Source organism: Tympanuchus pallidicinctus, unplaced genomic scaffold, assembly GCF_026119805.1.
Source record: "Tympanuchus pallidicinctus isolate F22 unplaced genomic scaffold, pur_lepc_1.0 scaffold16, whole genome shotgun sequence".
Classification (NCBI taxonomy): domain Eukaryota; kingdom Metazoa; phylum Chordata; class Aves; order Galliformes; family Phasianidae; genus Tympanuchus; species Tympanuchus pallidicinctus.
In genome coordinates, this window is record NW_026294679.1 from 24,007,298 (window position 1) to 24,019,472 (window position 12,175).

Consider the following 12,175-nt stretch of genomic DNA (forward strand, 5'->3'; position numbering starts at 1 on the left):
TCATGAGCATGGACTCATGAGATGAAACTCAATCAAAACTCTCCTGGATGCCTGCTTGCTGCCAAGGGGAAGAGCTGCTGATTGTGCAGTGCCCAGGGTTGGCATTGCTGCCAAAACAGCCCGCGGTGCCACTGTGCCCTGTGCTGCCTTCTGCACCCACCTGGGTGCCATAGCCAAACAGCTACGGGAGGGCAGAGGCTGTGAAATGGAAGAACAAAAATGGAAAGATGGTACAGAGGGGGGTTGGATGGAAGGGCAGGAAGTGGAGGAGATGCATCTGTTGCAGTTTGTGCTTAAAAGAGAATGGCTGAGCCTGTTCCTGACCCTTTTTGTGTGCTTTCTGTCCTTAGTGGTGCCAGCTATTCTACTGCCAGTTCTGGAGTCTGTGTGTGCAGGCTCTGAGGGCTTTAAAGCCAACCAGCGTGCTCTGGGAGGAAAGGAAATGTGTGTTACGGCATGATGCTTGCCTCACATGGGTTGCAAGTGACTTTCTGATGTCCAAAGCCTTATGTGGGCTGTCCCCTCTGCTGAGTGATGGAAACAATGCCTCCTGCCACCTCTCCATCTGCAACGCATGGTCCAGAGCCCTTGGCACAACACTATGAACATTTGGCAGGTGGAAGCATCTTTGAAACCACTTCTCTGTCCTCCAGCATCGCCTTGGTGGTGATGCACGCTGACAGGACAGACAAGAAACTGCCTCCTGCCCTGCTGTGCATGCTTTTTGGGGTAGGATCCATCCTTTTAGTGTTTGGTCAGGATGCTGGGTCAACAGCAGCTGTGGCAGCTTTGTATTTGTTGGCTTGATGCCTGGAGCTAGGACTGCAAGGATGGAGGCGTGTGGTACCCATCACTGTGGGGACAACAGCTCCATGCAGGGCATCCTCACAGCATCACAGAGCATCCTGATGTCTGCAGCCAGAACTGCCCCCAACAACCCTTAAAGAGAAAGATCTATCCCATCCCACTCCATCCCTTAACCGTTTTCCCCTCTGCTGATGCTGGCTGAGTGGAAGCTTTCTTTGGTTTGGCAAACCTCCACGACTTTGCAGCCTGAGCCAGAGCACAACTGGAAACCCCAAACCCCAGCTCGGGGGCCCCATTCCCGGCAGCTGAGCCAAGCAGAGCTGGGACCCTGCAGTTCTTCCTCCCACTCTGCCCTGCACAACGGCTCTGCTTTGAAACAGCATCAGCCAGCTGCAGGCTTACCCGGCTGCCGTGCTCCTTCTGAGTGCTTTATGGGGTAATTTGTACTATATTTACACGGCGGCGATAAACAGTTTTTAAAATGGGAGCGAAGAAAACGCTGCTGAATGAATTGTTACAAAAAAGCCCCGTTTGCTATTCCAGCAGGGGGGAAGAAGAAGGGATAAAAATCATCGTCCTAGGGACATTCTGTTCGTCAGAGTTGGGTATTTTTTCCTTGATTTGTGTGCCTAGCGCGAGGAGAAGAAGCCGCAGATGCATGCTGAATTCTGCAGGGAACATATGCATGCATTTAAATCATTTACAGCATTTACTGGTGCAATTGTAAAGCACATTATTTTCCTGCATTTGTAATTAGGCTCTAACCAGATGGTGAAGGACTGTAGCTTGTGATTAGAGCGGCTTGTGCTCTGCTGGGCTGCGCCGCGAGAACAACGCGCGCTCGGAAAGTTTCTCTCCTTGTTCATCACCTCGATGGCAACGTGTGGTCGGGCCCATTGGACCTGCATCTCCAGAAGTCGAGTCCTGCTCTCAGCTGGGATGTAAGGGAAGCGTCCTGGAGCCGGGGTGGTGAGGCGCTGGCACAAGGTGCCGCGCGGTGCTGCGCCTGCAGATGGCACCTCCTGCTCTGCCTGTGGAGAGCAAGAGCGGAAAAAGGAAAGCGGTTGCTCTGCTCTTCTGTAGGGGGCTTCGTTTTTCTCCACCCGTAACTCCTGAGTAAACAGTGTGTTTCTAACATTAGCCTGAATGAGGGCTTGGAAGTGAATTTGATGACAGACAACCGCTGTCACCCACAAAAAAAAAAAAAAAAAAAAAAAAAAAGCAAGCTACAACTTTGGGATGAGCTCCCGAGAGCAGACCCAGAGAAAAGGCACGAGGTGAAATTACTGCCCAGCATCTCAGGCTGTGGGAGTTGCCTGCACTCAGCTGCAGGGACTCTGCTTAACCCCAAACAGCTGTAGGGGAACACTCATGGGCTGGCTCTGATGTGCATTTAAACGTGGAGTTGACCTGTGCTGCCCTCCCCCCGCGGGTTCCTCATGGCTGTAGGGCACAGGGTACAACCCCCTGCCCAGCCCAGATCAATCAGTGGAGGAGCCGAAGTAATTGCATAATTAGCAGAAGCTGTGCAAGAGGCAAGGGCTTAATTATCCCCTCCTGGGCCTGCAGAGGCATTTGCCAGCTGCTGCAGGGGAAAGAGGGATGTGAAGGTGAGTGTGTAAGGGTCTTTGAGGGGCTTTAGCAATACCAAGTGCTCTTGTTTGTGCTTTTAATTAAGAGCTACTCGTGTGAAGCAGTGAGGGTGTATCTCCTAATTTTGTCACTGAATAATAAGCCACTCTATGGAAAGATGAGGTGACCAATGCTGCCTTAATTCTCTTAGGGAACTGTCTTCCTTCCTGTCCCCATCCAAATGCCCGTTGCTTGTAAGGCCACAGCCACCCATGAGATCAGTAGGGATTTCTGCAGAGGGCTGGGTGGAAGCATGTGTTGGTAGCACTGTCCTGGTAACACTGGGTACCCAAGGGAGAGGTGTGTAAGAATAATAAGTGCATGCAGGCACTGGCGTGCTTCTGAGCGTGATACTGATGCCAGCATGCTGCCTGTATCTTGTTCCACTCATGTATGATTTACACTGGGCTTGTGGACCTGCTTGGCCCTCCTGCACAAGCTAATTATGTGAAAAGAAACCAGAAATAGAGGCTGAGTTAAAACTTTGTGTGCCCAATGCATGCCTTGAGCTGAAGTTTCTTTGCAACTGCCAGTGTGCTGCCAGACCCCTTTTCTGCGAGGGGGTTGAAGCTGGATCTTGTAATAATGGGGAGATGTGGGAGGGGCATCATGCGGGGGGTGCTCTGAAGGGGTCGTGAGCTTGGATCTGTAATCTTGGAGAGGACTGAATGAACTCTGTGATGTGGTGAGTGTTGGGCCCCATAATGCGTGTTTGGGGAGGGAGGGGGGAAGAAGAGGGAGGAGGAAGATGGTGAGCCTGTACTCCATCACTCTGGGAGGTACTTGGTCCTAAATCCCATAGAGCACAGGAAGGATGCACACTAGGCTCTAGGGGTTTGCTGAGCCTAGACCTCATACTGTGGGAGATGCTTTGGGAGAGATGCTGAGCCTGAATCCTCTTATCATAGTGGTATGGAGCCTGGATTCCATCCCCTAGAGTGTACTGAGCTTGGTCCCCTTCCCCGGGGGATACAGAGGGGAGCCCACTTTGCTGGGCAGGCGGTGAAATACTCCTTACCTGGGCAAAAGGCACTGTGCCAGCCTCCTCCGCGCCGCTCGGGCTCCTTCCCACCCTTTTCTCCTCCTCCTCCTCCTCCCTCCGCTGCCGCCTGGGCTCGCTCGTCGCGGCTGGGGGGAGCGGCCCCGCCGCAGGTGATGTCTCTGCGGGCAGCGCCCCGCCGCAGGTAACGGGGTGCGGGGGTTCCGCCGCGGTCCGTGGTGGGGGGGGGGGGGGGAGGGAGGGAAGCAGGAGGGGGATGGGGACGAGGATGGTGCGGGGCTGCCGAACTTCTCCAACTGCGGCGGATGCGGGAAGCGGAGTGAGAGCTGCAGCACGGAGGTGCGCGGGGCTGCTGGTGGTCGAGCAGCGCCCAACGCTATGGAAGGGATTGCTTTAATCCCTTCGTACCCATAGGGAACGGGAAGAAGGCTTTTCGAAGCGACCAACTCGCCTCGGGTGGATTCTTGTTTTCTCAAGAAACAGCACTTCGGGTTGTTTTGTGGTTCTTTTGCTTGTGCTTTGTTTTTGTGTTTTTGTTTTTTTGTTTTTTTAACATCCCCCGTTCCTTTGCTCGCTCGTCCCTTCCTTTAAATCATCTTCCCCTGAGCGCCTGAAGCGCTGCCCCGCACGCATCCCGCTTTATTTAAAGAAAACGCTCAAACTTCGTGAGGGAGGGCTGGTCCCCATGAAAGCAGCCGGATGCATGGCATCGGGCTGCCTTCCACGGAGCCCCGGTTGTGGCAGGGACAGCGTCTCCCTGCTGTTGTTTGATCTGGACAGCACCGGTCCTTCTGTTCCGATCCACGGAGAGAGGTTCAGGATGCCACGGGGAGGTAAATTGCAGTCTGTGCCCAGTTGCAATTGGGGGTTACAGGTGCGGGGCTTTGTTGTCGGCATTTAATCGGACAAATTTATATTAGCGTAGTGAGGATCTGAGAATGAGAAGGGGGACTAATGAAGATGCTGTAGGAGAAGGCAACAGTTATTTGTTTTTGCATTTTTGTTGCTGGCTGTCGATTTTCTTTTTATGGAACGGGGAAGGTGAGGGAGTCACTGTCCCTGAAGGTGTTGCAAAGCCTTGGAGATGTGGCACTGAGGGGGGTGGGCTGCATGAGCTGACAGGGCTTTTCTAACCTTTATAATTTCTCCAGTGGCTTGACGGTGTCATTCTGGGGGTGCTCTGCTGGAATGGGAAGTTTTTATGCTGTGCTTGCAGTGGTTTATTGCCTGTGTTTGTGAAGCCACCAAAGCCCACCTGGTGGCAGGTCCCATGGGCACAGCAGATGTCCCCACAGTGCTCCTGGCCCTTCCCAGTGCACCGTGCTGGGATATCTCTGCATGTATGCAGCTCCGGAGCTTGAGAGCAGCACGGGATGGGGCTGGAGCATGTCATGCGCCCGGTGGCATTCCCATGGGAAGCATGTATTTGTTGAAATCCAGGCGGCTGTTCTGGGGGAGGGAGATGTAACATTGCCATTTCTCCTTCCCCTGGGAGGGAAGGGAGGAAATCCCTTCACAGTCATGTTTTTCTCTTTCCACCCCCTCCCTCCCCAGCGTTGTGAAGCCAAACTGTTTCGTAGCACAAAGTCGAGATTGTGTCAGGAAAGAACGGCAAGTTGTTTTAATGCTAAATTGTAACACTCCCTTTATGAGAAACTGTAGAAATTGATTGTCTCCACTTTTTTTAAATTGTTGTGGTTTTTTTTTTGTTTGTTTGTTTGTTTTTTTTCCCCTTTTTTTTGTGATAATTGTGAGGAATGTTTGCAAGATAAGTGGGAGCTGGGAGCCCAACGGTATGTTGCAGCAGGGCTGGGAAGGGCACCCAGCTCTGCCCGGGGGATGCCTGTCTCCCCCACTCCAGGGCTCCACCTGGAAGCATCAGGTAGATGGCATGAGGAGGGGCTCCCACTGCTATGGGGCAGTGCCCAGTCTGGCAAGGTGGGCAGGGAAAGGCAAAACTTCCTCAGGAGGAAGCAGCCATGGCACTGGGGACTTCCAAAAAAGGGCTCCATTCATCAAGTTTCTTAAATGTGCTGCACAGATGGTCTGGAGTGCTAATGCTTTGTGAATGGGGTTGTTGCCTCTTGTTAGGGTAGAAGCGACCCAGCTGCCTGCAGTCCTGCTCTGCAGCAGTGTGCCTGGGTGTAGGCTGTGCTTTAATGCTTGTGATCCGTGAGCACAAATGTTACAAAGTGCACCCCAGCGCTCCTCCCTTTTCCCCTTACAGCGTCCCACAAGAAGAATTCCAGCAATGCTACAGGACAAGGGTTAGTTTGGGGCTTCTATGACCTACAAATAATAAAAAATATTTATAATTTGTGCCTTCCTGCTTGCATTGCTGCAGGGTCCTATTTTACCTTGTGGGTTGTGTGGCTGAGATGGGGAATCTCGGTGGTTTCCACAAGGCTCATTCAAGCCTTGCAGATCTCCATGGTCTGGCAACCCCAGCGCGTTGTAACATGGGGCTGGAATAGCATTTTTGCTCAAGTAACTGTCACATAGCATGTGCAAACTGGGAGTATTTGTTTTTCTGCACGTGTGTGGAGCACTTAGATGGAAGTGTTATTTTCATTTGCATTTCACAGTTGTCTTCCCTTCTGAGCAGGGCATGAGCAGGACACATTTAGCCCCCATTGCCCAGCAGATTTGGGTCAGACCCTCAGAACCTTTCCTCTTGCTGCTTTGTCCTCTGCTCTTTGGGACTGAGTCTGGAGAGAAACTCCCATTGTGTGGAAACCATGTTGTATGTGCTCTGTGAGCTGGGCTCTGGTTATAGAATCATAAAGGTTGGAAAAGACCTCTAAGCTCAGTTAGTCCAACCATCAGCCTATCACCACCGAGCCACATCCCTGCCGGTGCCAGCCCCTGTGCCTCATCCCAGTGTGCCACTGTTGCTCCAGTTTGCCAAGGCTTTATGATGGGAAACCGGTCACCATAGGCAGCGTAGCAACCACTGCTGGGGACTCAGTGCTGCCCTATCTGTTTCTTTTGCCTGCCCGCAAGAGAAGCTGCCTTTAAGTATGGCAGGACAGGTGGCTATGCCTCAGTGGGGTGATGTGCCATGTTCCAAAGACCCAGAGGTGTTATTAACATTGCATGAACGAGGCAGTGAATGTGATACTCAGACTTGTAATGCTGTGCTACCAGATGATGCTCTGCAGTCGTGCAGCTGGAGTGTTCTGCTTGCACAAACCCGTGTGGCTATTGGGGCTGTGTTACGGCACTTGTGATTTCACTTGCAGCTGGGGTAAAACATGAACTCAAGTTCAGCACTTCCAACTATGACAAAGTTTTCTTCTGTGGAGCAAGATACAGAAGCTTCTGCTCAAACACAGTGTTTTCTTTTAATCTAGATCTTTCAGTTAAACAATATGTTTTGTAGCTAGTGCTTGTTTCCTACTGGAAAAGCAAATAAAAATATTCCACTTCCTTGCTTGGAGAAAGGAATGAGCTGCTGCAGACACTGGGAGCTTCTCTGCAGACTCTGGTAGAGGAAAGTAGTGGCAGCTGTGCGTCCCTACCCAACGGACAACCCTGTGTTTATTTAACAAGGGAATTTTTCCCCTCACCACAGGGAAGAGAATAATAATAAAAAAAAGGGGCAATTTTTTTTTTTTTCTGGGAACAAATCTCATTTTCAAGAGTCCTGACAAAATGAGCCATAAAATTACAATATTTCCAAGCACTCCGTAATTCTGGTGCGGACGGCTCTTCATCATGGAATCTGAAAGCTCAGAAAATATAAAACTCATTAGATTAAAATAAACCACCTACTGCGCAGGAGAAAAGCTTATTTATCAATATCAATTTACTTCTGATTACCCTATTCTGCCATTTGTTATTTTTAGGAATTATGATTTGTGTACTGCTCAAGTCAACACATGGAATTACACTTATTGTGAAGACCTGGCTAAGAAGTCAGTTAAAAAAAAAAAAAAAAATTAGGGATCAACTTTTTTTTTTTTTTTTTTTAACAATGCTGCTTGTGGTGGAGCAGCACAATGGAGAAAGCAGGACGTGTTGCAGGCAGTACTGGGGTTGAGGCTTGATACTGATGCTTGCAAGGGTTGGGTCTGGTCAGTGGTGATGCATAAAGGAAGGGCAGTGGATGCTCACCCTGGGGCTCGCTTTCCTCTTGCAGTGGTTTTTAGGAGGGTTTCACCCATGTGCGTTCCCTCTTGCCATGTCTCCTTACCAGGACAGGGAGAAAGGGGCTCTGGATTTGGAGCCCACTTACCAACACCAGCACCTTGAATGAAAGAGCAACTCTGGCAGCAGGACACAGTGGAGTCAATTAAGGATGCTCAGTGTGTTTTGTGTGCGTGCACAGCGTTCTCCTATGCAAGCACCCTAACAGTACACTTCAAAACAACCAGTGCAGGTGCATGGCCTGGAAGCCAGCATTCAAGCACCCTGAGAGCAATGTGCTGAGTCCAGTCAGTGTTTCACAGAGGCTGCCAATATTGCTTGGTTTAAATCCTGCTGGATATGCACTGCTGGGCTCTGCTGCAGCTCCTCCTGGGTTAACAGGTGGGACAATTCCAAAAGCTGTGCTATGTATATGAGGGACTCTGTGTGGTTCTTTCTGGGTTGCAAAAGTGGTGCCAGGCTGAAGCTGAACTTGCAAGTGCTCAAGTCCTCTGCAGACAGTGTTCTAGCAGGAGAACCTCCTCCAGCTTGCATCTGCATTCTATTAATACAGTTTTGTCTGCCGCTTCCCGTGCCGTGGGGAGCACTTGCCAGCGGGCTGGGAGCTCTCTGCTTTAACATCAGTGCTTTTGCAGCCGGGAGACCACAGTAAATTCCTAGAGATTACTTGCCCAGAGACATTATGTCGGGTGTTGCTCCGAATGCTTCCTACACAGAGCCTCTTCCAGGCAGAAGGTGTGATTTAATATGCTCCTAGTCACAAGTTTTGAAGTTCTCCCCCGAGATCCCTCAAGCCTGTTCCGAAATCTGCAGTATCGGAGTGAACTGCCTCTGAGAGCCGGTGAAGAGCTGCAGCATTAATGAAGACAGACAAAAATCAAAATGACATTTCAGGCAATTACTTACATAATGAAGTGACTGACTTGGAATGTACAATATTTAGATTTATCGTGGCACTCAAAAGGGATGCTGTCAGCTGCCTTTAGTTTTCCATCACGCAAATTGTTTTTCCACCGCCCTGTTGCTTTTTAAATGTGGTCTGTGAAGCCAGGGAATAATGTTTTTGCTCACCTGAGCTTATAGCAGTGCTATTTTAGCAGAAAGTTAGTGTTTTTCTCAATAGTGTTTTTGTACTGCTGAATGCAGAGGGGCTCAAACACTCCATTTGGGCAGTGATTGGGGTGGCAGCTCTGTCTGTGTGGATGTAGGGACCCCAGCTCTCTCCTTGGGCTTGTGCTGAGGGTCCCAAATGTGCTGTCTTTCCTGACTGTGCATCCCTTCTCCTGAAACCTCTCTTGTGGGGAAATAGCTGAAGAAATGGGAATTTAAGGCCCTTTCTGCTAAGATGGTGACAGAGTTATGAACTGAACTGTCTTCTCTGACATTTCTATCAGTAAAAATGAAAAACATGTAGCAATTACTCTGAAGCTTCTGAGAAGCATCCAGCCCTTCATGCCAGGCTGGGACTGAGTACCCTGATGCTCTGAGGGTGGTGACGGGATGAAAAGAGGAGGAAATCCTAGAGCAAAGCAGGATGTGGGCAGGTCTGCTTCTGGTTCTGCAGCTGCCCTACTGATTTGAGAGGTGTGCGTGGCTCTGGGCACATTCAGAGATGGGGCACCTACAGCTCTGGGCAGCAGTGCCAGTGCCTCACCACCTTCTGAGTGAAGATTTCTCCCTAACATCTAATATAAACCTCCTCTCTTTCAATTTTAAGCCAGCGTGGCCCTTTGCTGGCACTGTTGAGTCCATCCTGGAACTGTGTCCTATGTGAGCAGACAGCTGAGCTTGAAGGAACCCAATGTAGTACAGAAGTGCTGCTGGTTCCTTAGCTCCCCTGATGTGCTGGGGGGGGGTTCTGGGTGGCATGTTCTGCTTGGAAGCTGAGCATTTACAAAATAGTGATCTGTGTGTGTTGTGCCAGCTGTGTCCCTGAGCCTGCTTTGGGAGCATGAGACAATATCTGTGATATGCTGGGCTTGACGTGAGCTGCTTTTTTGGCAGGAACAATGAAGCGTTGCATTGCTGCCAGCAACCTTCTGCTGTCCCTCCTGGTCTTGGAGCTGATCCCTCTGGGTAAGTGAAGCTTGTGGTTGCTGAGTGCTGTGGTTGGAATCCAACCCATGTGCTGGCTGCTAGCTGTTTGCCAAGTAGCTGTCTGTTCTGCCACCACGTGGGTTTGTAGGCGTGGTGGAATCCCCAGAAAACCTTGGGGTTCTCCTTTTGCTTCCTCTGCCCCCACTTGGCAATGTGACAAATTATTCTCTAGAAGACCTCACCTTGCCTGGTCTTACATCAATGTCCCTTTCTGAAGAGGGCAAGTGGGATGAGAGGAGGGAGAGGGTGATGTGCAGGTGACCCCAATAGTGGTACCTGCTCCTGGTGCATTGGAGAGGGAAGATCTTGGCAATTTCCATGTGTGTGCCTAAGAGGTCACAGCTAGTGACAGATCATCTTATGCAAGGATGCATAAGAAAGCAGACAAAAGGCAAGGACGTGAACCAGAAGCCTGCAAGCTGCTTAACAGCAGAGGTATTTCTGTAACACGTGGCAGGACTCTCCCTGTGCTTTCAGCAGCAAAATTATTACCTGAGCAGTGCTGTAATGTATGCTGTGTGGGAAATAACTCCTCCATGAACTGCACAGCCTCTCCTGTATTTCCATCTGGAGCAAATGCCAGCTTGCAGGAGGGGGAAGAGCTCAGGGCGTGTGGACATGGGGTGTGATGGATGCTCCCGATCTCCTCGGGAGCTCTGGCAGGGTGTGTGAGTACAAAACACAGAGCAAAGCTCCGTGAAAATTGGGATTGTTGCAGAAATGGGCTAACCCCCAGCTGCCTTGGAGGGGGCTGCAGGGGTGTTTGCTCGTGTGGTGCTCGCTGATAAACAATAGCGAGCATGTGTCCACTTGATAGCACAGTGCCCTTTGCAGTGAGTGCTTTATTCCCCTCCTGGAGCCTCAAGATGGCTCAGCCAGATTGGCAGCCTGATTGCACGCCTGGTGTAGGACGTTCACAGCGACTGACAGGCGCAGTCAATCTCTGTGGCGCTGTATGGAATGCATGTAGCCTCGGTGGCTTACTGCCCTGTCACTGCTCTGCAAGGGGCAAAGAAAGGCAATTTGGAGGCAATTTGGAGAGCATTGGCTGCGCTCTTCTAAACTCATCTTCATTGCTGTCCCTTGGAACTGGCCGGTGCCACCTGGAGAAGCTCTTGGATTACAGGAGCATGGAGGAAGGTGACAGCTTTCCTGGAATTTGCAGTCCAAAGCCAGGTCCCACCTCCAGCTTTTCCCAGCTCTCGGCTATGGTCAGCCCTGTGTTATAAGGGGAGCCCAAGAGGAGCCCAAGCTGTGTCCTTCTTCCATGCCCACAGTGTTTTTCCCTTGAGAGGGATTTGGGGCACATGAGAGCAGATCACACTTGCTTTGAGACTGTTCCTGTGTTAATCTGGGCTTTGAAGGGACACTTTCCTGTTGTTTCTTTAACCTGCCAAAGCATCATCCATCTCCTCGCCTCCCTTCATCACCTCGAGGGTGTTGAGTTTTCTTGCTCTCCACTTGTTCTCAGCAATACATCACCTTCTTCACGCTCACCATCCCAACACCTTCTCATTAAACCTGCCCTGCCCTCTGTCACCATCCCCTTTTGCCTCTTCCCAAGAAAACTACTTAAAAAGAAACAAACAAACAAACATGCTCATGACTACTGTAGAAGCCATCTCTGCTCCTCTTCTATCTACCAGCTGTGGTCTAGGGGTGTCCCTCACCATCCCAAGCACAGCCACATATGATCCCCCACCAGCCTGTCCCTGAGCCCCAAGATTCTCCTGCCTGCAAAATAATTCTCCTGACTGCTGAAATAACTCCTTGTTCTTTTTCCTTTCCCAGGTCAGGGCAACCGGCTACCCTACTTCATAAACTACTTCTTTGACACCTACCTGCTGATCAATGAGGACACGCCTGTGGGTAAGTGCTGTGTGTTGCTGGCTGGTTTAGCTAACCCAACGTTAGACAAGATTTTAAGTAGTAGTAATAATTAAAAAGTGATTAGATTTGATCATTACTGGTTGGTTGAGAGTTGGTGTTTTGGTTTTTTTTTGCCCATGGGTTCATACTACCAGCTGGGGCTGAAGTTTTGCCTTGTTCTTTCTGGCTGCCTTTGGAGACTAGAATGCTTTTGATTAGGTCTTCTCCATGCTTGGGAGCATGTCCCAAATGCTCTGTGCATGGGAAGCTTAGGCCCATTTCTTGCTTCTGTGGTGGTTGTTTCTTGCTTCTGTGGTTGTTACTTAGCTAATTACTCAATGTGGTGCAGGATGGGATCTTTTCCCATCCACGTGGGGAAGGATTGTGTTGTGCTGTGGGACCTACTGCTATAAGCAGATGGGCGAGTCTGGCAGCAGTGAGCTCTGGATGCATTTAATGCATATGGATGGAAATAAGATCTCCAGATGTAGGTCATGATTAAAAGCACTGAGAGGAGCCTCAGTGCCTTTGCCCCTTTGGGACAGTTCACAGTGGCACTGCAGCACCTGATGACCATCAGGGCAAGTTCAGTGTCCTTGGCTCTGGCTGTGGTCCATGTGG

General features: G+C 50.4%; 1 protein-coding gene across 1 annotated transcript in view; it reads left to right on the forward strand.

The window, feature by feature from the left end:
* The first annotated feature begins 4,103 nt into the window (after positions 1-4,103).
* CDH23 (cadherin related 23) overlaps positions 4,104-12,175 on the forward strand; it is a 128,426-nt gene continuing 120,354 nt past the window's right edge. The window contains exons 1-3 of the mRNA XM_052676613.1: positions 4,104-4,272; positions 9,593-9,664; positions 11,477-11,554. Of these exons, the coding sequence (XP_052532573.1) occupies positions 4,125-4,272; positions 9,593-9,664; positions 11,477-11,554 (298 nt within the window). The 5' untranslated portion in view covers positions 4,104-4,124. The remainder of the gene's footprint in view (positions 4,273-9,592; positions 9,665-11,476; positions 11,555-12,175) is intronic.